Genomic DNA, 27591 nt, shown 5'->3' with positions numbered 1-27591 from the left:
GCTCTCCTCATCCCCACTGGCGTGGGGTTAATCTGCGCAACCAGCAGCCTCTGTTTGGTGTTTGTCCCCGGACAGCTAACGCCGTGGACCCGCCGGCTCCTGCCAGGATTGGGCTGGTAAATGATAGATCGCTAGCGAACAAAACCTTTATCCTGAAGGATTTCCTGACTTCCCAAGGATTGGGTTTTCTCTGTGTGACTGAGACGTGGCTGACTGTTGGTGAGTCCAGTGCTTTCACAGAACTTTTACCTGATGATTGCTGCTACAGTATTTTAACTCCCCGCGGACGTCGGGTCGAGGAGGAGGAATAGCGACTATTTATAAGAGTCACTATAAATGTAAGCAGCTAAGTAAGATGACGTGTGCCGTCTGAGTGCCGTAAATCATTTCGTCCTGGAAGCGACCTGCGGCAGACCCGGACACAGTTTCCTAAAGGCATGGATATACACTATACAGAAATAGCTTATCTTCACACCGATGGTCTCATTTGCTGTTGTAGGTCACGCACAGACATCAGCAGAAACGAGAGACTTTTGCATATCCAGTTAAAAGTTCCTTGTAGCGGCTTTAAATTATACAGGAGAACACATATTTGACCTCATACATAACATACCTGTATGACTCTATATGCAATGCCAAATCCCTCTTCTATGTTTTTGCCTCCGAGCATCACCTGCAGAAATACACATTAAAGACATGTTACAGGTTTTATAAAAAACATTAGACAGAATGTTCTTATATCCACAATATACATGAAACATAAACACCAATTCTAATGTGGCCTTTAAAATTTAACATTAATTATACATATGTTTTAGATGAGTTCAACTTAAACAAATAACAATTATCATGTTATTTGCTATTTTTTAATAAAGCTTTCAGGTAAAAACATCTCACTTAAAGGCCTCAAAATATATGTAAATTACATTAATTAAAATTACATTCATGTGTTCAAAGTGGCTTAAACTGCATGTATTCAAACATGGTGGGAGCACGAGCTAGATATCATCCAACACTGGGACTGTATCCACTTTAAACAAGTACTTTGAGACACACATAACTCCTACATCTCTACTTCAAGTTTTAACACATGAAAAGTGTCAACAGTAAGGTAGTGGGCTATTTTAACAAACCTAAGACCCTATCTTTTACACTCGCTGCAAACAGTGAACAGTGCAGCGCAATAGTGACTGCTAGTTTCATACAAATGCAGTTGTCATTTTTAGGACCCATGTTGTGAAAGTACCAAATGTACTCACGCCCATCTGCGCACCCATGGGTGTGTAGGTCATAAAACGAGGTGTGGTCAGGTGCATTGTTGGTGTATTGCTTTTTTAAGGCAGCACACAGCAGTTGATCAGTTAACAAACAAAAACCTGGTCTAAAGTCAAACTGACACTAATTTTCTGCTGTTTAAGGGATGCGTCAGAGAGTAAGACATACGAACATAGGCGGGCCAACAACACATGCACTCTGATTATACACACAGGGATGCATGGTTGGGTTGTGGGTAGCTTAAGTAATATGTCATTAATGAAAAAATATTGAATACATTCTCTAAAATGTGAACATAGCAGAGATCAGAGCAGAGCTGCAGTCTGACTCCCCATTAAGAAAGACACTGTGCACATTTACACACGAGAAACTGCGCAACTTCATTGATTATTTTTAAAGCTAAAAGTTAAGTTCTGCGCCTCACTTTACGCTAGCAAAAGTGGAGCTGGACACGCCCTAAACACACTTGTGCCATGCACTTTAGACCATCGGCTATAGATCTTTTAAATGGGGCCCTTTGTGGATTATAGATTTTTAAGTACAGCAAGTGCTGAGATAATGACAACAGGAACCTCACCTTGCAGGCAACCTCAATTTTCGTTGGGCTTCCTCCAAACAGTGTAGGCAGTGAGCTGGATCCAGGAGACTTGGAGGAAGGTGCACTGGTTTGTGGCGCTTTGGAGGAGGTTGTGGTCTCACAGCGGTGGAGGAAACGGGTCACCTCTAACTGAAGCTCAATTGTGTTCATGTGCCTAATAAAAATAAGGCAGGAGAGGTTTTTACTTTTAAAAAACAAAAACAAAAATTCCAGTGGTAAAATAAAGCCACCAAAATTTAATTACACTTTCTCTCTGCTTAATCAGTCCTGATGAAGAGGGAAAACTGTAGATTTATCTCCACCATGTTAACTGAAATAAAGATAGATTGAATAACCTGGACACGTCACTGGATGACATCATCTTCCTGAATGTGTTGACCTGAGACCTTCTCCTCCCAGAGCCCCGGCCTTGCTGCTCCTGCAGGTATGTCCTCAAGTGCTCTTTGGCTCTGACCAACCAGCGCTGTACAAGGTCAAAGTTTAAGGTCAAGAGAGGGGTCAACTTTCTCATATGAGCAGGGAGATTTTCTTTCAAGTCTTGCCAACTGCATCTCTGGAGAAAAGCGATGTACCTGTTGTTCTCCCAGCTGTAGGTATGAACTGGCTCCATGAGTGAAGAATCGGATACACGTCATGGCCGCACGCACATGATCCTGTCCAGGTACACAGCATTTCACACATTACAAACAAAGTATTATTTCATTATCTGACATCATCACCACAACATCGCTCTGATGCAAAATTATAAAATTGGGGGTCAGGACTCCTTCAAGGGGTCACAAGATAAATCCAATGGGTTATGACATAATTATTGTGGTAGGAAAAATAAAAAAAAACACACCACATTTTGTATTTATTAAACTTTTCTCTCATCTTTTCCCTGCAAAATATTAAAGTTTTACCTCTTAGGGCCTCAGACATTGCTTCATATTTAAGGTTCTGGGAAGCACTGGTTTAAACTGTAATCAGTAGTCACATGGTACAGGTCTTAACCACAAGGCCTAACAGCGCCTTTCAGGGCATTCATATTGTAATCTCAAGGCCTGTCTGAATGGGGAGAAAAGGACTAATGTCTTTTAAGTGTGTTAATGGTCAGGTGGCTAATGCAAATGGTAGTCCAACACTAGTTTTGAGGATATTGAGCCCCCCAGTCGTGCCAAGATTTTATTAAATACTTCTGCCTCATTAATGCAGTGTATTATGTAATATATCCTGTCCTACCTGTTGTTACTGTTGTCATTTAATGTTCCAGGCATATTTTGACAGCAAGTAGACTAGTGCCTCCTTTACGCAATTTGGTGTCAGTAATCCATCAGTGCATCAAGTTTCACCATAGAATACTGCAGTAGTATCAGTTATGTGTAGGTAGTGTAGTAGATTTACGAGTTTATATTTTATAGAATTAATTTTAAAGCAGCTACAAAACTTTTTATACATTAGCTGCTATTCCACACTACATAGTTTAAGCCCTGATTTTCCACTCGCTGACAGTTTTTGGAGCTCCCTGTCCTGAAAAAAAGCAACAAATCAGAGGCAAATTGGCTCCATGCTCGAAAATTCAGTAATCAAACTCTATGTGTGAACTGACCCTTCGCTAAGCCCCGTCCCTTTGTGACAGTCCGACAAGCTGTCGGATTAAGCATGAAAAATGAAAGAGTGATTCCAGAGAGAAGCAGACAGAGGGGTCTACAGTGTGTGTTTGAAGGATATATCCAGGATGTCAAACTGACTCAGCAGCAACAACAGGTTAAAAAGACAAAGATAGTTAGAAGCTAAAGCCGAGCTATAGGCTACAGATCACAGTGTAAAAGTGAACCACCACATCACTGCTGATCACCACACAAGACAATGAATATAAAGGGAAACTGTGCTGATGTTGAACCAGCTGTGTGGCATGGTCCCCGTGCTACTGACAGCACCCAGACCTACGCCAATGGACAGGCCGGGATCTCCGATGCTCATCAGCGCACACTGCGATGACACACAGCTGGTTGAATATCAGCAAAGTTCCCCTGCTTCCCTTCACTGGTTCCTGTACAGCAGGGTCGGTCTTTGTTTCGCTGTTATAATCATTAAAAAGCAAAAGCAGCATGTGTATACATTCAGTAGGCTATATCTTCAGTAGCTAGCTAGCTAATCCTACACTTTTCAGGGTTTGATTTTGGTTTTGGATCAATGAAGAAACATATATCTTTTTCCAACCTCTCCAGGTAACAAATATCATTAATACACGACGTGCCCCAGGCACAACATTTAGCTCCAAATCCACAAAACCAGCCTGAAAATGAAGGAAATCGGAAACGACTGCATTAGAGTCAATGGAGCACAGCTGAGTTGCTGGGCGGCCCGGTGCTATGCTATGATTGGCCAGTCTGCGTCCAGGGGCGGGACTTAACAAAGGATCAATTACAACTAATCTTACTGAAAATAAAGATAGAAAAAAAACATCAAAGACTCTAACCATCATAAACTGCTGGAGCTGGTAGAGAGTGTTGTAGTATCTTCGTCGCTGCAGGAACTGGCAGGAGGCAATGAGGTATCGGCCGCATGTCTCCAGACCAGGATCAAGTTTTTCCATTATGCCCTGCAGCATGCCAAGACGCCCGCGCTCCAGATTGGGCTGCAACACGCCCTCTATAAAAACCTCATCTGGGCACTCCTGAGCAAAAATAAAGCAGAAAAACATGCCTGTCTTGTAATATATGTCAATTTTTTCTTCTTGGAGGAAGACAGTGAGTTTATATTCAGAGGATAACATACTCAATTTCTGTACTTGAGCTACTTGTTCAACTTTTTGAATGAAATTAAATAATGAAATAAAATAAAACACACTGAATGTTGAATTAACAAACATGCTTAAACTTCCCCTCAAGTCTCACCTTGTTCAGCAGGTACGTCAGGGCCTCCGTCATGCAGTCATGACGCATATAGAAGCTGATTAGAGCCAGGTGAGTGCCGTATGTGTTCAGGTAGTAGAGACACTCTTGGTGGAGGTTGCTGCTCTGTGTCTGACCCTCTGGTCGATCCACAGGACCGGCCTCACACAGGGCACCCTCCAGCTCCCGCAGGGACGCCAAGATGTCCTCGCCCTGAGACTGACACAGACACAGGAACGCACAGTCAGCACATACATCACACAACACACATTTTTGATTCCACTTAAAACTGGTGGAAACAAGGGCGGGTATGCTAGCTAGCACCAAGGTTGCAAAAATCTGAATGGAACTGGTTCAAAATCCAGAGCTAATTAGGTGGAAAGGGTAATACTGTACTGTACTCTCTCATTTGAAACTCCAGTGTAATCCATGCCAAAAGAAGCCACACATGCCAGAAATTACTAGCGTCCTCTCGATATGACGGAGCCAAGACCCCCTGTCACCAAACAAGATGTGGGAGATTCCTGTGTACCAGAGCTGAGGCTGAAAGAGGTCTCGCACATTCTGTATGATTCCAGTGTGTGCTCACCAGAGTGACTTCACCTCACCTCTGCTGTGCTGTGCTATCACAAAATATACTACAGAAATATACTGCAGAAATGTTTTGAGGAGGGACGTGAATTTTGTATTGCTGCACATGAAAAGCAAGTGCAGTGTCCACCTCAGATTTTATATGAGACAGATTCACCAGTTTTTTCTTGATTAGGTTTTAGTTGTGATGCATGTATGTGTCACTGAGCTACCTACTTATGTTTGCAGTTGGCGTCACTGTAAAAAATCCCCACCTACTATTCCAAGTTAAAGTATTTGGTAAGTTTTCTTTGCAAAGACCAGTCAGATTAGTTTGAATGATAGCTGCATTAAAAGGGATTAGGCCTGCGTTACAATGTCAATTTGGGTACACAGTAGCATTGACAATGACGGTGAAACATCTAACGGGTTTACAGTGTTGCTCTCATGCAGGATTAATGACAGTAATTACAAAAGGAGAGCCTGATGCAAGGCAGAGCATGTTTTCTGCTGCTGTGTGTAATGACAGTACGAGACAGTATGCACTAAGCAAAGATGCTGGCTGGATAAATAATAAGACATGTTTTCCTACTGGACTCAGAGTGGGCTGTACAGTTGTCTCCAGGTGCTGGACAACCTCCTGCAGCAGCAAGGGGCCCAGGTTGAGCTGGTTGCGGTCCAGTGGAGCCTTCATGAAGCGGGCAAACTTCTCCCTCGCTCCTGAGAGGTTCCCCGCCTTTAGAGATGCTATCCCCCACGCCTGCCACACGCCACCAGGGTCCAGGCCACTCTTGGTAGACACCTAGCAGAGCAGCCAAACAACCAGAGACAATGAGAACAGCCATGGATTTAACTTTGTGGGAGTTTGTATTTAAGGGTTTTAGACAACAAGTTCTCTGCGACATGATGGTCTGAGGCTTTTTAAAACTGATTTATGGGCCAATATTTAGAATATTTTGGCATGAGCAACTTTGAATCGTCTTAATGGCAGCAGAAAATCAATCCTATCAAAATCAATTCTATAAAAAATAAACTGTAAAACTGCTGCACCACTTACACATAACTAACCCTACTGCAGTATTCTATGGTAATATTTTATAAACTGATGAACTCCTGATATCAAACTGCCTCAAGGAGACACTGGTCTACCTGCTATCAAAATATGACTGGGAAATTAGCAACAGATGTTAACAACAAAGGTGAGGTGTGCAAAATGTGGGACACTGGGTTTTAGAATCACGGTTACACAAGCCAAACAAAAATCTTGGCACGTACTGTACAACAGATAAGATTATGAAACACAACCTGTGTGGGAGGGGTGTTTATTGCATAACACTGGGCACATGATTGAAGGGAGCATTAGAGGCATATCTTAAACTAGAATTACAGTGTCATTCGTGCCTGGTGTGCCTCCACCAACCAGTCAATATGCAGATTACATCTGTGTTGGCCGAGACTTATTATACTTACATAATCATGTAAGTAGTAAATATCATATAAATGCATTTTGTGGTGAAATGGAAGTTGTCACCATATTGACATGAAGGATTTGAGTGAATAATGTCCACTGAAAATGTGCTGTCTTCATTCAGAGAACGTTTTTACAGAGGACTGATAGACTTTTGTCACCTGAAGGTCAATATTTGAAAAATTAATGAGCTGTGGCGGACTGCAAGAGGAACAGGACAGAATACAAAGTTGTAGCCATGGCAGTAGACAATGCTTTAAATATGGATGCTGCTGCAAAGAAGCTACGTATTCTAAAACATGGGTGCTTCACACACATCTTCAACCTGGCAGCCTGACCAAATGTCTCCTCTCCTGTTTCTGATTTATGTAGGGCTGGCACAAAAAAGACACGAGTAGTACCCAGCGCCTGACCTTGAGTTTTCCAGGCAGTTAAAGACGCAGCATGTGTACGGCCTCTAATTTCCAGGGCTGGCACCTGCGGTTATTCCACAGGCTAGTTAACAACATGTCGGACAGGAAATCCAAAGTGTGGGATCATTTTGAGAAGGTGAAGGACGAACCCAAGGTGATATGTAAACTCATCTTCATTGGTCGACTACAAACATGACGTATCATCTGCAACATGGAAGTAGCTACATGCCCATTAGCCCACAGCGTCATTAACAGGCGGCTCGCTCAGTGTGTGACGTGCACTTGTAGATAAAATATAGGCCTATATTAATGAAGGGTCATTAGTATGGTTTTGTATTTCTCTGTAATGTAGCACAGTGTTAACAATGTTACTGATACTATTCTTTCTCACACCTTCAACTCAAACCATTGTGTTGCCCCACCCAAAATATATATATAATTAAATTAATATGGTAAACATGCAGGCGACTAGTCGACTAACGGCCCTAAATGACGACTATTGGTGGACTAGGAAAATTCTTAAATGGGGGCAGCTCTAGATTTATGGTGTTGTGTAATGGCCAGGAAAGTGTTTCTGCAGAACATTATGATGTCACAGTAAGCTGACCTTTGACCTTTTTTGGATATAAAATGTCATCACTTCATCTTTCTATCCTATTAGACATTTGTGTGAAAGTTTGGAATAATTAGTGCATGAATTTGAGTTATGGCCACAAATGTGTTTTGTGAGGTCACAGCGACCTTTGACTACCAGAATCTAATCTGTTCATCCTTCAGTCCAAGTTTGCACAACATTTGCAGAAATTCCCTTGAGGCATTCTGAGAAATCACGGTCACAAGAATGAGACGGACCTACGGTCAGACCCGAAAACATAACACCTCCACCACAGCTGTCTCACACGTAGAGACACGACAATAAGACAAAGAGAAACTGCCTCACCTCCACTGCCAGCTGGTAGTGCTCTGCTTCCAAGAGCTGGTTGCGGAGACGTGTCACAGCAGCAGTCTCCAGGATGTCATCCAGAGATGGAATATATTTGTAATTGGCCTTCACTAGGATTTTGAGCACGTCTACTTTGCTGATGTAACTGTGGAAACAGAGAATAAATAAATGTAGAAACAAAACTGTGACAAATGTGAAAGTGTGTTTATTTGTGTGAGTCACATAAAGGACGACACACAGACAGTCAGAGACCTTCCACAGCTGTAACAGTGCATGAGATGACTACGCTTGTAGGGACATGTAGGCACATGCAAGGAGTATCAGTGAGTTTAGATCTGTTGGAAGTCATTTTAACAGACTTCCTATGGTTGACAACTCATCTGACCACCATGACCGCTGGCCTAAAAAAACTGGCTCATCTAGGAGTTGAGAGCAAACAACTTAAGCTGCAATAATAAATATGTTTTAGATTAACAATAATTCACTGACTAATCACATGCACACAATGTGCCTGTGCCAAAATGTTTTTTGACCTCACTCAGAAAAAGACAAAATTCCTACTAAGCTGTTCACATGGCTAATTAAAATATACTGTATATTCCACTAACAATTCTATTTACATGCAGCCGTGCTTATTCAGATTAAAGTTCCCTAACGTGTCACTGATCATGTCAAATACAGTTAAGGGGAACAGCTGGAGCATTTTGCGTCTTTACATCAAAATCCGAACTTTACAAAGGTTTCAACCAGTTGCAAACTTGTTCGACCATGTGAACACAGCCTCCCTCTTTCATTCCTTCAACCACCTTCTTGAAATGGTCGACGCTGGGATATTTACGCATATCCAAAAAGCTGTTGATATCCGAGTCTTTCATAATCTTTAAAAGTAGGTGTGTTTCTTCTTCTTCCGATCAGAAATGTGGGCTTTTCTTTTGAGGACGCAGCTCTACACCAGCCTTGCAAACTGTTGGTTTGTGTACAATGCATAGAGCTGACCATAAACATGCAAGAGGCCATGTGTCGCCAACTGTGGTAAAATCAGACACATATTCTGAATTCGCTGTATACATGTCCAAAGAATGCTCCTAGATAACAATACGAATAATACCAGCGTATCTCATATCTTAATCGGAACTGCTACTGTACAATCAGCAATGGTTAGTATTCAAAATATTCAAAGAGAATATGCCGTTCACAAACACAAGGAATTAGTCAAATGTCTCACATAGTGTTCTTAACAGAAAAAAAATTCATCCAGATGACCTAGAGTTACCTCTTACCTGTCACACAAGGCCAGATCCTGGTTGCGGCCAACCTTAACAAACATCAGCTTAGCGCTAAAGAGCAGCTGCCGCATGATGTCAGTGAGGAGGCAGGCGTCCACCTCTGGATTGTTCAGCTTACGTGACAGAGAGCGGCAGTGGCTGATGAGCTGATGACCACAGGCTTTCTGGTCGCTGTGCAGAGACATGATCGCCACACAGAGGTACGCACTGGGAGCCTTGGGGTTTCAGCAGAGGGCCATAATTAGTCTTACTGTACTCACCAGGTTAGTTCTACTACAAGATGACTGAGTGACAGAAAGGTGCTCTGTCAGCTATCTAAAACTGCACTCAAACATGAAATTTATTTACTGTCTAAAACAAGTGACTAGAAACTATGAAAGACCTAAAAATGACCTGTGTAATGTTGAACATTAAAATCCAGACCTGTTCATAGTAGAACTCAGTCCGCAGCAGCTGATTCTCTGCAGAGTTTGTGCTGAGTTGAATCTGTCGTTGGACCACTTCAGGTAGATGCAGCATCCCATCAAGAGCTTCCTCTGTGACCACAGGGCTTCCAGCCACTGCACAAAGACAGAGAGAGAGAGAGACGGGGGGGAAGCTCGTAATATCTGGCGAACATTTTTAAATCACCCAAACCATTTGGCTGAAAAGTGAGTTTGTCTTATCATACTATATTCAGTCTTTGGACACATGGGACTACTGTTTATTTCCAAATTCTTTAAGATATCTTTGGGGGCTTTCCACCTTTATTCGATAGGACAGTCATAGTGTGAAAGAAAGGGGGGTGGGTGACATGCAGCAAAGGGCCACGGGTTGGAACCACATTTGTACATAGGGCACTTACTCTACCACTTGAGCTAGTTAGCTGTCAAAATGCATGTTATTATATCTAAAACACATAGTCCCACGTGCCCAAAGACTCTATATCGTATGATAAGAAAATGGCTGTTATCTCACGAGAACTACGAGAGGCACAATCAAGTAACTGGCATCTATGATCTCATAACAATGAATCTCAAAGTCATGCTCACATATGCAGTGAAAAAACACATACAGAAGACCAATTAACACAATGCAGCATTTTCCTTAACTGCTCAAAAATCCTGACTTTGACGATTGACAGAAGTCAGATTTTTTTCATGTAATCTAAAAATTGCAAAGTTGTACTGTTAGATACTTGCCCAAAGTATATCTGTATCAGATTGCAAGACTTTAGACCGATTTAAAGAAATGTTTTTCCTTATCATAATAAAAATGACATTTGGACACAAATGTTTACCTTCAGCTGGTTCCAGCTCATCGTCAGAACTGCACATGGAAAAAAGAAAACAGCACAAATACATTTTAAAACACAGTTACATGTTTGAATTTAAATTAATCTACATCCTCTCCGACGGATTCCCCCCAGGTTTTATTCTGTCGTATTGTTTTTCAGGTCAGACACTAGAAAATTAACTTAAAAGTGCTATAAGGTCCAGTTTCCAATACACTTGGATTCATTCTAGGAAAGTGCCCAAAAACAGTGACTGACAACTACCTGTCAAATGCTCTGAATGTACCCAAAAAGTTGTAAAATGAAACCAGCTTTCATAATGTTTTTGTTTTTGTGTCCTTTCTAGATTATGCCACTAGGATACTTAAGACTCCAGAAAACTGTGGTCTGTGAGGGGCACATTTAAAAGCATTTTGTTTAAGGTTTGCTGCACTTAAATCTGCAGGGTCTTACTCTGGGTGAAAGTAGGCGTAGCACTGGTCACAGACTCTGACTTCTTCTCCCGGGCAGCCCTCAACAGGCATCTTATGCTCTGAACACGCGTGACAAACCAGACGGCCACATCTCCGACAGTGATGCCGTCTGTTGAACTGAAAAAGCAAAAGTCAATGTTAGTCTCAGAGTTTCCTTTAGGAAGGTAAGATATTTTTATTTGTCCCTATGGGGGAATTTGTTTTAGACCTTTATATATAAAATCTTTTTATTTCATGACCACTCACCATGGTGAACCTCTCACGCTGGCAGACCATGCACATGTGCTGCTTAGTGTCAGGGACCCAGTCTTTGCGGGCAGGGGGTTGATCTGGAGGCTGGAACTTGGCAGGCGAGCGGCGTTTTTTCCCTGCAGAGATTCGATCCCTCTCCCTGTCCGTGCTGTTTGAGGAGGAGGTGTGTGTGGGGGTGCTGCCTGCAATTAACCACAAAACAGGAAACAATCAGAAAAATCAAGAGGAACGTTAAGTTTCATCCCAGGAACAGTAGTTGTACACAACACTAAATTCACACCAGAAACACCATAGAAAAAGAACTTTATTCACATTTTTAAAACCAATATCTATATTTCCTTGGGCAAGAACGTGTAAACTCCAGCAGTGGTGTTGTGTGGCTGATTATACAAGCAGGGTAATCTCTTACAACTGGTAAAAATGTCTGACCTGTAGATGATGCTGGGGATTCAATTCGAACGGATGAAACCGAGCAGCCATCTTGAGCAGGACACTGCGTCAGCATATCCTGGAGGCTGATCACAGAGTCTGAAAAACAAGTTGCTATGGTCATTGACTGCTAAAATATAAGCTTCAAAATTGTACAACAAAGTACTTCAGGAAGCACAAATACATTCTGTGTTTTAAACCACCACCGATTTTAAGCCAAAAATAATTTATTTGACAAAATGTTTTGTATTCACACATGGTGCCTTACGGTACGGTTGGGCTAGTTTTTTTCAAACTCCAATAGCAGACACATTTCAATCACCCTAACCCACTCTTTGCAAACGTTTCATTTCATGTGTCGTGACTGTCACCGTACAACGTGCACTCATCACTGACCGGATCGAGATTTCTCTCTTGGGGCGTATGAGAAGTCGAGGGCCTTGGAGGCATAGTCTGCCAGAAGCTTATCGATGTCCTCGGCACCGAAGCCAGCCTCCTGACCAACCAGGAGGCTCCTGAGAGTTCGCACCGCCACGTCTGCCCAGTCCACCTTTAGGTTCATCAGCAGCTGCTCGAGCATCAGCAGGGGCTCTGACAGCAGAGGGAAATACTCCTGCCTGGCTGCTGGAGGCAAAGTCAGCAACACCTGGAGGATAAAACACATCAACTGATATTAACACAACCTGAAGACATGGAGCAATTCAGCAACTGTACCACTATCTACAACACATATAAGTCAGGTAGAACACTTAAGTTGTCATTTGCTCATTAGTAGGAGAATTTGGAATACAGGGGCTACGTGCATAAAACTGTGTGTGCATACAAAGACAGAAATGTGCACGTGCATGCCTTTCGTCAGCCATGTGTAAGCCTGATTGTGTGTCATAAACCTCAATCATTGTGGAGCTAGGCACACGTGCACATGCCTCATTTCCACACCCATAGTTTGCTATAACTGGATATGGAAACGCCCTTAAACATTGCTTTGCATATCAATAGATACTTGTGCCTGCTCTACTCCTCATTAGATCTGTCAATGAGAAGAACAGTAAAGAACAAAAGCAGTTTAACCGACTGTGTTACATCAATAAGATTCTCCAATGGTGCCAGAGCAGCTGTCATTACGCATGGCTGTGGATATTTGCAGCATCCCTACCATTAATTCATCACATTTCTGCAAACCCTTATTGCAGTAAAATCTCACTTATCATTAGAATTAAACAACAAAAGGATAATAAGTGATTCATTCATAGTGCTCATGTTGAAACTGACTTTAGAAAGTGCTTCACAGTTCAGTATCAAATTAAAGAATCATTAATGGTTGATTGACATTTTAAAGAACAATGTTTTATTATAAGGCTATATCTCTCACCTTATATTTAATATTTACCTTCATGTCACCTGCAGCCATCTCAGTTTAAACCATGGTTACACCTGCTCTGACGTCTGTGTGAGGTGTGCACATTCTAACCGCACATTCTTTCTTTACAAATCCCAGTTTACGTGTGGGGGAAATGTGTATACATAGTATTTGTGCACATGTATGATAAATAAATCTGACCCCAGGTCTTTCAAACTGACTAGAAGATAATACTCAATAACAAAAAAACTCCCAGCTGGTGAAATGGTAGAGCTCATCCGTTCCTGCGCAATTATAAAATTTTCAGAACTTTAAAGTTGCAGAACTACAAACCAAGGTTTAGTTGCATGCAAGACTGGGCATGTAACTGCGCTGCAAAACAGGATTTGTTCATTACCCCTAAAGGGAAATGACTGTGAGTGACAGTGCAAACATGTATCACATTATCTGTCCTTTGAATAAACTCCTGTGGTTACAATACCACTTCAAATGTATACATACTTTAAATCAGAGCAATCTGATGACATTGTTGATGAAATTTGATTTGTCTGAAGTATAGCTGTTAGGTGTGTTCCAGCACACAGCTGAGGAGGTGCTGCAGGTATCACTGATTAATACTGTAAAAAATTACATCAGTGCACATTCACAAACCTTGGAGCCCAGATGGAGGGCATGGATGTGCCGTCTACGTGCTGGAGACACCTGCCTCTGGAAATGCAGAGTGAGGTAGTCGGCCAGGAAGTGACAGGCAGCCAATCCGGGGCGGCGGTCCAGAGCTCGCTCACAAACGTCTAGGCCGCCCACAAAGTCTGAGAGGCCTTCAAGTAACTAAAAACAAAAAAAAGGTAAGCAAGAGACAAATGGACAAAGGTAATTAAGACACAGAGAGGGAAACTTTGACAGCAATAACTGAGAAAATTATAGCTGAAGACGGTAAATGTTGAAGACCTTACAAACTGTCTCCTCTAGATACAGTGATACAACTCTACAAGGATGATTCGTGTTTGTGTTGTAAGCATCCACCTGTTCAGTTAATTACAAGCCACGATCAAATTCATGTTCCTACAAAATTGTGACACTTTCATACAGCCTAAAATAGATTTCTATGTAAAGTTAACCAGACATTAAGTGGTCTTGACCTGGAACGCCTCGTCTGCCTGTCCTTTCTCCAGCAGATGAAGCAGATGCTCAGTCTGCAGCTGCAGTCTCAGCTGGTCGGATACAGGATAAAGCTCAACCCACTGTGCACACAGAGCAAACTCCTGCAAAAAAAATAAAAGATGAATCATACTATATTATATGAATGAATAAATATGTGTTTTAGAGATTAAGGTGTGTGTTCAGTTCTGCGTTCCTATTTGACATCCTTTACAGAGTGTGTGATAGTTTATTAAGTAAACGCTTGCAGGTGCGTTGCACGTACTTTTGCCTCCACCATCGTCGATAACATGGACTGAGAGTTTGTCTTAGACTGAGTCCTGAGCTCCTGCCAAGTAGTCCACGGCAACGGAGGCTGTAGATTCAACATCTGGGACAGGAGAAGAATATAATTCTTGGCACGTCACAAAGGAAATGTCACATTATGTCACAGAAGAACGCAGCGCACAGTCATTCAAAACTATGTCAACAGGTGTGACGGACTGACACTAAAAAATATGTAGGGCATGTAGATATCAGATTAAAAGTTCACCCAGGTGCAAAACAATGACTTAGGTCAACACTGAATGAATACTTCTCCCACCACTGTACATTTTTCTGGACATTAAGAATAAATAACTTAGTCTGAAATGTACCCAGTGATAGATGTCCAGTTCTTTCTTCTTCAGCTCTAACTCTGTTCTCAGCGACGTCTCTGTGCTGGCGTCGTTGAGGCAGAACTCGAGCAGCTCCAGGCAGGCGGGCAGAGGCCAGCGCTCCAGAGCCTGGAGGGCAACGCGCGCTCGCAGGTTAGCATCCTGTACACGAAACAGCTGACCGATTCCTTCATCTCCATCTGAACATTAAAAAACAAGACAAACAACATTTTAATTATATTCAGATCAACTGCAAAGCAACTACTGCTTTTGCTTTATAGAGTAATTCACATAAAAAACACTGAAAGAAGGTTTCCAAAATGATAAGTGATAGCAAAAAGAAAAACGAGAGGAGATTCTCATGTGCAGAAAAGTAAAAAAAAATATATATAATCTGCTCAATAAATTCAAAAATACAAGGGACACAGAAAAAGTATGGACTTGCAGCTGCTCTGGACAGCAGTACATTTCACGTTAGGTGCAGCTTTTGTCCAAGACTCTATTGAAAAAAAGATTTAGATCTCTCAGGTGATAATCGTGAAAAGCGCTTTTACACTACATATCACATTCACCCAGTCACACACACATTCATACACTGGTGGCCAAGGCTACCGTACACGGTGCCATCTGCTACTCAGTAACCATTCACAAGCACTTACACACTGATTGCACAGCCATCTGGAGCACTTTGGGGTGTTCAGTATCTTGCCAGCCAAAGGATACTAGTATGACATGCAGAGTGGAGGAGCCAGGAATCAAACCCCTGATCTTCAGATTAGTGGATGACCTGCTCTACTCTGAGCTACAGTCGCCTCGTGAAAATGCACATTACGTTTTTCAGATAACACACTGCAATGTCAATTTGCTAGTTTTGTCCAAAAACCCAAGATCAATTTACTGCATGTATTAACGTACAGAGATATTCAGGACATTTTATTGGGGACGTTGACTTTTATCTGAGAATATATGGGCCTAAAGCTGAAGGAAGTTCTTTGTTGCCCCAGTGTACGTAGGCTAGAGTAGTATTTATTGGTTTAGTCTTATACATGAGCCTGTTGACCAGACTGATCTTACTTGGAATATAATGTGTAAGCAACAGTAGCCCATTTTCATCAAAAAATACTATAAATCTATATGCCATGATGATGTCATTCTTTATATAGCCTCCCTATTAACTGTTTTTACGCTGGAATTTCTCACATTTGTTCAGGACACTGAAGAAAAAGGCAGCAGCATCAATTTATCTCTGACAGAAAACCTGTATAAAACACAGAAAATGAGTAAATCTGCAGATATTAGGTTAAGGTTAAGAAAGTGTCAAAACTTTTTTGACCAAAAATAATGTCACCTGAGTATTTATTTGGTTGGATGTCATATTAAAAAGGAGCACCACCTGTAACCTAAGCTGTCCCATGAGCTTCAGTGTGATTCCTTTTGTTAAAATGCCTTTACAATCACTTCTCACCTTCTAATGCAGCACAGGCAAGCAGGCGGTCTCTCAGCGCCCCCTCCTGGCTGCAGCCTTGCCCGTACAGCTCCAGCAGACTGAGGGCTCGGCCCAGGTCTCTGGAGGACAGAGCCTTCTGGAAGGCCTCAGCAGCCACAGCCTGGGCAGCTTCTTCTTGAGGCCCAGACAGCAGGAGGCTGACGAGTGGTTTCCCACAAACAACCGCTCCGAGTCCAGCCGAACCTTCCTCGCCCTCACGTAACAGGGTGTCCAGTAACGGTTCAGCCATGGTGTGAATGTACGCCCGGAGAATAGGGAACTCCTTCAGGAGGTTATCTGCTTCCAGAGAAATCTGCTCTGCGTCTAGGACGACTTCTTTACGGTTGCTGCGGAAATAGCCGGACCATCCGGAGGACTGTGTCCGAGCAGTTTCTCCTTTGCAGGCGCTCAGACACGCCAGTGTGGCCAGTAAAGGAGAGCGAGACTTTAGGAAAGACAGAGCTGATGGTGTGAGGAGAAAAGACGAAGGGGAAGAGGAAGAAGAAGAGGAGGAGGATGACTGAGATGGTGGCGAGGTGGAGAGGTTGGTGGGTGTAGTGGAGGGGTCGTCCACTGAGGCCTCGGACTCAGAGCTCGCATCAGACTGAGGCTCTGTGATTCCCAGAGTTGACATGTGCTCCTGAGCGTGCTGTTGGAGCAGGACGGACAAATTGGAAACACCGAACACTCCGTCATCTTTCTTGGCCTGACCGGAGTCTTCGTCATCACCTGGACAGGAAGTCCACACAGGCAGAGTCTCACAGCATCGCTGGACAATCACCTGCTGCACGCTGAGCTGCAGACCTTCCTGCTGCAGCAGGGACAGCACTCTGCAGATGAAACAGGACATGAATTAGTTAAGTGAGCTGTTGCCTTCACACCACTCTGTTTGATCTTCTCATTTCACCTCTATTATATTTCCACTCTTTAACACCATCATTAAAAGGAAACTTCTGCTTTTTTGAAGTGGGGTTGTATGAGGTACTTATCCACAGTCAGTGTATAACCTATAGCAAATGGTGGTCGGGACGCCCCCAGTTTGGAGAAGCAGGCAGGAGTACCAACAAGCAAGCTAAGCAATGTCCTGCTGTGGATGGGGCAGCAGGAAAACATTATATACACTTAAAAAAATATCAGTTTAAGTGTATGCTTTATTTTGGATATTATCACAGCATGACAGGCCTTTCCTACGGGGAACCGAGCCTGTTATATCCATCTATGCTCTCTTCAAGGCTACCAGACTCCTTTAACAAAAACAGTAATTTAACCCGTGAGTGTGAATGGTTGTCTGTCTCTATGTGTCAGTCCTGTGATAGACTGGTGACCAGTCCAGGGTGTACCCTGCCTCTCACCCAGTGTCAGCTGGGATAGGCTCCAGCCCCCCCGTGACACCCAACAGGATAAGCGGTTACCGAAAATGAATGAATGAATGAATTTAAACAAACAAACAAAAAAAAAACGAGAGGAAGACGAGAGATTTCTTTGCTTGGACCAACAACAAGGTGAACTGTTAATGAAAGTAAAACATGTGTATACTGCAGTCAAGGCAGTGGAAAACATATTGGGAGACATTACAAAGCAAAAGTTTAACATATGAGAGCAACACCCAGAGCATTATCCATCACCTGAGGAAGCCATGGCAATGGGAAAGGAGCAACCACACAAGAAGGATAAGTTGACCTTGCTATCATGTTTTGACACTCTGTGCCTGATTAGACAAACTGGAAGGGAACGGGAATGTCTTTATCATCGTTTTCAAAAGTCTCCGTTTCTGACCATCCAGACGAAAACACAACCCTGGAATTCTCAAAGTAAAACGGAGTCAGCAGCACTTTTCAAAGGTCTTCATTTTAGGGGTTCCAAAACTCTTAAGTAGAGTGCACGCTAGGCGGAACGTAGCAGTAGTTAAGGGTTTCAAGAAGAAAGTGCATTAGTGTGGATGTAGCCTATATAATTAAATACCCTATACAACCACCATAAAAAATCCAAACTATCCCTTTAAGCTATTTGGTAGAGTGAAATGTGCCAGACTGATCAAGAGGAATGATCACAAATGAATATATTTTCCTTTACTGTTATTGTGAACTAGCACTGATGTGACCTAGTCAGCAGTTCTGAAAAATGTCTCTATCAATGAAACCATTAAAATGATTTTAAAAAAATATATGACAGATTTCAGTTTGAATTTCAGTTTATTCACCTGAATTATTATAAACCGTGTAAGATCTTTCCTACAGAATACCAGCTGTGAGGCACATATTTTCACTGCAGTTTATGTAAGCTTGTGGAACAGGAATAACATAACATGCAAATTGTTCACACTGACTGTGCGTACCTGTCAGGAGACACCTGTCTGTCAAACAGCAGGTGGGAGAGAAGCTGAAATGGGGCTTGAAGCAGCACCAGCAGTGGATTCCCAAGCTTCACTTCACTACTCTGATCTAAGAGAAACAGCGAGAGATGCAAATGAAAACAAAATCATGTAGAAGAAAAGAAGGATCAACAATGGCGTCTGGCACGGTCAGTATTTACATAGAATGGCTGCAGTTTGGTATAAAAAGTGAGCTTATTAACAAGTGCCTACTGATGTGATTCAGAGTACCAACTGGGGTGATGTAAGCCAGGGAAGTGAATGTTATGACTGAGATAGTGAAGTCTGAAAGCAGCAAGAATATTTAATAAAACATCACTATGCTCTTAAACTAATGAAACTTTTAAAGTGCTGTTGTTAAAAGTTGTCCCCGCCAAATACAGACAGCAGAAGAATCTAAACACTGACACTTCTGTTTTTAGATCAGTGACCCTTTCACAAAGGGACACACATCAGCACATCATCTCTCCTTTAAGGACAAATTATTTACCTTCTGAACTCAGGCTGCGCACTAACACAGACGCTAGTGTGTTGACATAGTCGAGGAAACTGCGCACATAATCTGGTCTGGCAAGATCTCCGTCTGGCTCGAAGGGGCAGAGCTGGTCGAGAGAACGAAGCAGCTGCTTCATGCTGGAGCGGACGGGGTGAGCATCCAGCTCTGACTGCTTCAGACTGGCTTGTTCAACCAACTGTGCCAGAAGAACGCTGCCCACACTGCCGTCTGTTAAAACAAGAGGTCATATTGAACATTAAGATCTTATGATAGAATGCTTAAAACACTATGGCACAGTTCTTCAAACCTGCAACAAACTTTCTTCTAGTGTTTTTAAGTTATCCAAATTGTATCTGACATTACACAAAAAGTGTCAAAACAATCTTCACAAATCCTGGTAAACACACGTCTGAAGGGCTACTTTTGGTTCCAAAGGTACCATACTGAAAGTGTTTAGTGGAAACGGGGCTATAGTCAAGTCCAGGCTTCACTGAGCATATATGCAATGGTGGAAATACAACGCAAATTTGACTTCTTTTGACTCGTCGAAGCGAAAGTGACGAAGCCATACCACCTGCCGGCCAACTTTCAGTACATCACTTTAGCATTCCTGTTGGCAGTGCCAGTGCAAACAGCAATAAAGCCCTTTAAGGTACGCAGTTCTTGGGCAGCACCCCAGTGGGTAGTTCCTCTCAGGCAGTCCCCTGAACTGTTAAGACAGAAAACCCCCTAATCTTGACTTCATTGCATCTGAACATCTATGGTTCTCGTGCTGACCTGTGCCATCTGTAGCAGTGCTCAGGATGTGCAGGGTGGTCTCCAAACGTTGAACCAGACTGAGCCGAGCAGCGATGCACTCTTCACTCAGCGCCGGGTGGCAACACAGTAGCAATTCATGGATACAGCAACCAAACGGGCTGGCAAACACTTGGTCTTCCCCAACAGCTTCTATGAACAAGAGTGGAGTGTAACAAAGAAACTATACTGTATATTCACTTCATTTTTCATATTTAATCTCTGGTCAGAAAGGTCTGCAGGTCATTGTGTGGCTGGCTGTTTCCATCACTGGAGCAGCCGAATGGCATGTTAATGGCATGTACAGTATCTCACATAAGTGAGTACACCCCTCCCATTTTTGCAAATGTTATTATATCTTGTCATGGGACAACACTATAGAAATGACACTTTGATATAACTTAAAGTAGTCAGTGTACAGCTTGTATAGTAGCATAGATTTACCTTCCTCTGAAAATTACTCAAAACACAGCCATCAACATCTAAACAGCTGGCAACATAAGTGAGTACACCCCACAGTGAACATGTCCAAATTGTGCCTAAAGTGTCAATATTTTGTGTGCCAACCATTATTATCTAGCACTGCCTTAACCCTTTTGGGCATGGAATTCACCAGAGCTCACAGGTTGCTTCAGGAATCCTCTCCCACTCCTCCATGATGACATCATGGAGCAGATGGATGTGAAGACACCTTGTGCTCCTCCACCTTCAGCTTGAGGATGCCCCACAGGTGCACAGGTGAGTTTAGGGCTGGATACATACTTGGCCAGTCCATCACCTTCAGCTTCAGCTTCCTCAGCAAGGCTGTTGTCATCTACTAGGTGTGTTTTGGGTCATTATCATGTTGGAAAACTGCATTGCGGCTCAGTTTCTGAAGAGGGGCGATCATGCTCTGCTTGGAATTCATGTTTCCCTAAAGGAACCAAGCTCTCCAGAGCCGACAGCACTCATGCAGCCCCAAACCATGATGCTGCCACCACTATACTTGACTGTAGGCAAGGGACAGTTGTCTTGGTACTCTTCACCAAGGTGCCACACATGCTGAAAGAGCACCAAGACTGTCCCTTGCTTACAGTCAAGTATAGTGGTGGCAGCATCATGGTTTGGGGCTGCATGAGTGCTGCCGGCTCTGGGGAGCTCGGTTCATTTAGGGAAACATGAATTCCAAGCAGAGCATGATCGCCCCTCTTCAGAAACTGAGCCGCAAGTTTTCATTATCAAGTTTTCCAACATGATAATGACCCAAAACACACCTAGTAGATGACAACCGCCTTGCTGAGGAAGCTGAAGCTGAAGGTGATGGACTGGCCAAGTATGTATCCAGCCCTAAACTCACCTGTGCACCTGTGGGGCATCCTCAAGCTGAAGGTGGAGGAGCGCAAGGTGTCTTCACATCCATCTGCTCCATGATGTCATCATGGAGGAGTGGGAGAGGATTCCTGAAGCAACCTGTGAGCTCTGGTGAATTCCATGCCCAAAAGGGTTAAGGCAGTGCTAGATAATAATGGCTGGCACACAAAATATTGACACTTTAGGCACAATTTGGACATGTTCACTGTGGGGTGTACTCACTTATGTTGCCAGCTGTTTAGATGTTGATGGCTGTGTTTTGAGTAATTTTCAGAGGAAGGTAAATCTATACTACTATACAAGCTGTACACTGACTACTTTAAGTTATATCAAAGTGTCATTTCTATAGTGTTGTTCCATGACAAGATATAATAACTTATTTAAAAAAATGGGAGGGGTGTACTCACGTATGTGAGATACTGTAAATACACATTTTCTTATTCCCTTAATGAAAGTGTTTGAATATTTTTACTCACCTGTTTTCACAGAGCTCTTGTTAGTGGCAGAATGATTCAGGATCTTGCTGATCTGCTGTAACACCATGGGAAATCCACAGATCCCCTCAGCATGAGGAACCTTAGCATCAACTCTCACTCCTGCAGAGGCAGACAGGGAATAAAGATAAATACATGAAATTGTAGTTGGTCTCACTTCAATGTCCATGATTCATAAATCTGTTCTGCACCATCTACAATACATCAATAACATTCCAAATAAGACCCTAAATTTCAGGCTGCACACCTTGAGCCTCCAGACTGTTGTTGAGCCTGCGCTCTGCAGTGTCCAGCAGCTGTCGAGAAGTCTTCCAGAGCTGACAGTGGCAGCAGGCCAGATCAAAGGCCGCCATGGCTGCTGGGCTGAGCTCCTCCAGCAGAGTGTAAAGGAGGCCAGAGGGGTCTGAAGAGCAGCGGCTCAGCCAGTAGTTGTCCTCCAGTGAGGGCATCGGGTGAGCGGGAGTGCTGAGCAGACGGTCTGCAATGTCTGAGATGGAGTAGAAAGCCACACCTGCAGGGAAACACACACACACACGTCAGATAAAATGATGATGAAAATAATAAAAACAGTGAAATGGATAAAAAGTAAGGCACACAATACAAATAAATGTAAGTATATTTTTACTATAAAAACAAAAGTACAATAATCTTAAACTGATTTCCCAAATCACACTGCAGGCAAACAACAAGGGATCAAACGGGAGAAGCCAATGAGCCAGATGTGTCCTGAGAGGTGGGTATCAAGAATAAAGAAACCTTGAACACAAAAAGATGTCAAACCTGCAGCAGCAGCGCTTCCGATGGCCTGCAGGGTTGATCGCCCGCTGCTCCCCAGTCGACACCTCCCTGCGGCAGACACAGCTGCTGTCCCCAAACCCTCTGAGGAGGATGAGGATGAAGACATAGACTGGCTCTCCATCTTCTGCTCCACCTGTCCCAGCTCCACCAGGACCTCTTTGTAGCGCTCCATGAACACCAGCTCACCACAACAGGCAGACGCCTCCAGATCGAACACCAGAGACACCTGCGAGGAGGAAAGAATACACCACATTAAATAAAGGTTTATTATAATCATAATTAGAAGTCAGTGTAGTAATGGTATTGACAGTAAGCATACAAACAATGTTATTAGTGTTAGTAATATTATATTAGTAGTAGCAATAGTAGTAGTTGTACTAGGAGTATCAAAATGAGGAACATTAACTTTTAAAGTGTTAAAAAAAGTTTCTGCAAAAAAAAAAAAAAAAAAGAAGCAGCTTGTTAAGCCCAGTTTGTCACACATACCTGATGAGCCTCCATGAAGTTCCCTTTGCGGATGCAGGACATGAGCAGAGACTCTGGAGGGGACAACATGGCCGGGACCAGCCAGCTGTGAGGACCTCCGCATGGACAAACATCCAGTTCTACACAACCTGCTGCTGTCCCTCCTCCACCATCTGTGAAAGGACAAATAAAAACGGTCATATATGCACAAAAAAATAAAATAAAATAATAATAAAATAAAAGAAAAAGAAAAATAATAAAAAAAAATGGGGTCATTTGAATGTAGCACAAAACTTCATTCAAAAACTGAATTCTCTGCTACTAAAAATACTCATCTTCAATCTAAACCAGCACCGTGACTTTACCTTTGTGTATGAAACATGCTGTATAAATAAAATTGCCTAAATCTTTTCTCACGGAAGCTCAAAGCAAACATGAACACATGGAAACTTTTTCCTCACACTGTTTCTTTTAATTTTCACTTCAAAATAAAAATTATTCATGATCTCTACTTCATTACACAAAACTGAATCTTATTGGTGAGAAACAACAACTTTGATCAGATTCAATACGATTTGAACCGACCAAATCAAAAAAATAAATCACAGGGTGTTTTATAAGTCTTACCTGACGCACTCGTGCTAACTTCTCCATTGTGTTTCTCCACTGAGGTCTGTCTCTCTGTCGCATGTCTCCCTGGTCTCTTCCTTCTCCTCAGGCTCGAGCTCTTGCTGCGTCCCACAGAAGCGACAGGATAGCTGACCCCTGACATCTGGACAGGACTTTCTGAACCTGCAAGTGAATTTACCATCACAAATTAAAGAATAAATGTCAGAATTATATCTGAATTCATCCACCCCTAATGCCACAAGCATGCACACACAGACACATGTACTAAGTTAAACAGATATGTTGTCCATCTCACCACTTCCACTGCTCTGGTTGCTGGAGATGATCTGCAGCCTCCACTGAGCCTCTGCAGTGCGTTTGGACAACCTCTGCAGGCGAGCCCCGAACGTCTCAGCCGTCACTGAGCAGCCGAGGCTCTCCGCCACCTCGGCCTCTTGAGGCAGCGCTCTCCCCGCCTCCTGCCCCTCCTGCTGGCCCACCACACACATGCCCTCCAGCCCTTCTTTCAGGAGCTTTAGAAAACCCGCCATGGCCGTCACATCGGCCAGAAACCCCCTGCAGCCCTGGATGAAGTGTCCCAGCTCCAGGTGGCTGCTGTGGGCTGCTGTTGGTGAACTTGAACGCAGCTTCTGGCTGTTCTCAGTCTCATCTTTCTTTGCTTTGGTTCCCAGTTCTACACTTGTGTTTCTTGTATCTGATAAACATTCTGACTGAGAGTTCTGATTCGAGTCTTTTTGGCTCTGCTGGGTGAAGTCAGCAGTGGACAGGAAGAGAAGGGAGAAGATGTTCTCCAGGAGCTCCAGGCGGAACATGGCGGGCACGGCCTCCAGATAGAGCTGACACTCTGACAGGTAGTGCTGGAACTGCAAATGGCAACCTGGGAAACACAAACAAACCAAGAGGAACAAGGTCAGAACATCATTCAGAGCCACAGTGTACAAGAAAAGGTCAGTAAATTAAGACAACAAGCTTTAAATAATGAAGGATTTTTGTTGTAATAAAAGCAAAATCAAGACATCAAAAGTTAATATTAAAACTTTGAAAGAAAAGCTCTCTTTTGATTTGAGTGTAGATACTGCCATTAACTCTGATTTTGTGTCTCCTGACATGTGAACGATTGACTTGTGATCTGTTGGCAGAAAAAGAAAGTCTCAGCTATCACGAGATGTTTAATGAAATTTACAAACGATGGAATGTCTCAGTCATTAGTTTTTCCTGCAGGGTTTCTTAGCATCATATTTTGTTGTCCATTTATTTGGAGATGTTTTGTTTGTCTATGTTAGTAATATTTTTTAAGATACAAAGGATAGACATGATGATGACAGAAGTACAGAGAGTTGTTGCATAGAGATGATACACCATCTCATCTTGTTGCATTGGTGTGAACCAGCAGGTTTAGGACACTGCAGTACAGCACATTGCAAGTAGTTGCTTGTTTCAACTCATCTTGACGTGAATCTTCAGTAATTAATAAATAAAAATAATAAACTACCAATATAACCACCAAAACCAACTACAAATTTCATACATTTAAACAGCTTACCCATATTGTTTTTGCATGTGAGATTATAATCAGCTAAAATGAGCTGACAGGAAACTTTTCTATTATCTGTAATCAAAATAAAACTTCACTGCGGAAAAGAAAAACAGCCTTCGTACCTTCTGAGGAAGCTGAGGTTTGATTATGGTCCGTTTCTGCTTCAGATGGCTGTTGCTGCTGCTGCTGCTGCTCCGTGGACTCACACTCGGTGCAGTTTGAGTATTTATGTGCATTTACACAGAGAGCGTAGATGGCGTACTTCATGGCACAGAAGCCCTGGAACAAAACAATGTTCCTCTGCACGCTAGAACTGAGACTACTGACGGCCTCAGTATCTTCTGCAGGGGGAAAGAAATGTACATTAGTAACCCAAAGATGATTTAAAGGAATACTTCACCTGCAAAACAACTATTTACATGTCAATTATTCAGTGACAGTTATGTTGAATTTGTTAAGAGAATTTGGTTTTTCTCACATGCTTCCACGGTGAACGAAGAATCCAAAAAAGGCAAACATTCTTAATGAATTGAAATCGTAGGGATTCATATTTGAAAACAGCAAAACGATGTTAAAACATCTATTTACAAACTCTCACACAACTCCTGCAGTATAATAAAAGTCACATTTATCAAGTTGCACGCTCATACTTGACAAACACATGGATTTTTCACCAAAACATTAAGATAAAAGACTTCCAGCTCCGAGTAGCGTGCCCTGAGAGTGCCTGGGCATCCACAAATGAGCCACTCCACTGTGCATGAGTTGCATGTTTGTACTGACCCATTTTAAATTTAACATTTTAGCGAAAAATGCATGTGTTTGTGAAGTCCTGAGCATACGACTGGATGAACGAAACTTGGATTATACTGCACAAGTTGTGTTAAGAGTTTGTAAACAGATTTTTTATATAGTTTTGCTGTTGTTCAACATAGACCCCTTTTACTTCAATTCATAAAGAAAGCTCGCCTTGTTTGGATTCTCCATTTGCTTTGGAGGAATGTGAGAACAACACAGTCTTCTTCATGAATTCAATGTAATACATGGTGAGTAATTGATGTACAAATAATCATTGTGCAGGTGAAGTATTTCTTTGAGACTCTCAGAGAAAAATAAGAACAGACAGACTAATGAAGATGCCGACCTGTTCCTGGTGAATCTGGCAGTTGCTGCAGCAGAGTCAGTATCTTGCGCTCCTCAAACTGAGCCAAAGGAGTCAGAGAATGCAGAATATAGAGGGCAGAGTGATTGTCCAGAGTGTGAAGCTGTGCCAGCAGTGCCTCCATGGAAATCCCTCTGCATAGAAACCGCAAGGAAAGAAGTAGATATTAAAAATAATGATTTAAATGAGAGTCAAACTTCATAAAGCAAAAACAGATGCTTACGGATTGTTGTTTTTACACCATTCAAGTATTCCAAGCTGAGAGGACAAGAGATTGGCAAACTCCTGCAGAACAGAGTCATTGGCTGGTCCCTGAAGAGAAGGTAAAGATTTTATCAGCTATAAAACTGCAGAGGAGGAGGTACATGCAGATGTCTGGAGCGCTGGATGACTTCAGTTCTGACCTGTTCTTGGTGAAGGATGCTGAGCAGCGTTTGAGCCGAGTTCAGACTGCGACACTGAGTCCAGCCGAGAAGCAACAGCAGCCGAGACAAAGGCTGAAACTCCAACTTCAGTAAGTCTTTGAGCTGAGTAAACTCCTCATGTTTAATCAGGTCGAGTGCTGTGACCTACAGGAAGGAACCAATCTTATTACATTATTGAGTTTTATCACATGTGGTTACTAACCAAATTTACTTAACTGTTAAAACCCAGCACTAATTATGAAAAATACAGCGTCATTACACCACTGATATAGGACTGTGTTCACTCTATTAGTTCTTGTAGGAATTTAAATCTGGTTACAGAAATGGTTTACTTACCAAGACCTGCTCAAGGAAGTGCTTTCCACTACTAAGGCACTCAAAATAAATGGTCTTCCAAATGGATGGACGATCCCTGTGGCAACATAAACTGAGGGCCAGCTTCTCTGCTTCAGGAAGATCAGCTACGAGGAGAATAAATATAAGTAGTGAAAACAGGCTGATAAATTTGCTGTCCTGACTCCACAATGATGGAGTGAACTCCTGGCAACATCAGTATACAGCAAAAAATCTGCA

The 27591-nt window shown here is 42.6% G+C and overlaps 1 protein-coding gene across 1 annotated transcript in view; it reads right to left on the bottom strand.

The window, feature by feature from the left end:
- Window positions 1-27591, bottom strand: part of zfyve26 (zinc finger, FYVE domain containing 26) — a 45843-nt gene that overhangs the window by 7243 nt on the left and 11009 nt on the right. Inside the window, 35 exon segments of the mRNA XM_078175261.1 lie at window positions 614-673; window positions 1853-2027; window positions 2209-2336; window positions 2446-2526; window positions 4335-4532; window positions 4753-4968; window positions 5912-6121; window positions 8141-8288; window positions 9424-9644; window positions 9853-9989; window positions 10709-10737; window positions 11156-11292; window positions 11422-11567; window positions 11570-11609; window positions 11897-11955; window positions 12253-12502; window positions 13868-14044; window positions 14356-14478; window positions 14640-14744; window positions 15010-15209; window positions 16475-17325; window positions 18831-18936; window positions 19357-19590; window positions 20140-20310; window positions 21984-22103; window positions 22249-22512; window positions 22782-23025; window positions 23286-23437; window positions 23892-24056; window positions 24190-24771; window positions 25554-25772; window positions 26576-26727; window positions 26817-26905; window positions 26998-27162; window positions 27355-27479. Of these exon segments, the coding sequence (XP_078031387.1) occupies window positions 614-673; window positions 1853-2027; window positions 2209-2336; window positions 2446-2526; window positions 4335-4532; window positions 4753-4968; window positions 5912-6121; window positions 8141-8288; window positions 9424-9644; window positions 9853-9989; window positions 10709-10737; window positions 11156-11292; window positions 11422-11567; window positions 11570-11609; window positions 11897-11955; window positions 12253-12502; window positions 13868-14044; window positions 14356-14478; window positions 14640-14744; window positions 15010-15209; window positions 16475-17325; window positions 18831-18936; window positions 19357-19590; window positions 20140-20310; window positions 21984-22103; window positions 22249-22512; window positions 22782-23025; window positions 23286-23437; window positions 23892-24056; window positions 24190-24771; window positions 25554-25772; window positions 26576-26727; window positions 26817-26905; window positions 26998-27162; window positions 27355-27479 (6479 nt within the window).

Source organism: Epinephelus lanceolatus, chromosome 15 (genome assembly GCF_041903045.1).
Source record: "Epinephelus lanceolatus isolate andai-2023 chromosome 15, ASM4190304v1, whole genome shotgun sequence".
NCBI classification, from domain to species: Eukaryota; Metazoa; Chordata; class Actinopteri; order Perciformes; family Serranidae; genus Epinephelus; species Epinephelus lanceolatus.
Note: the sequence above shows the minus strand (reverse complement) of the source record. Positions and strands in the feature narration are given on the sequence as shown.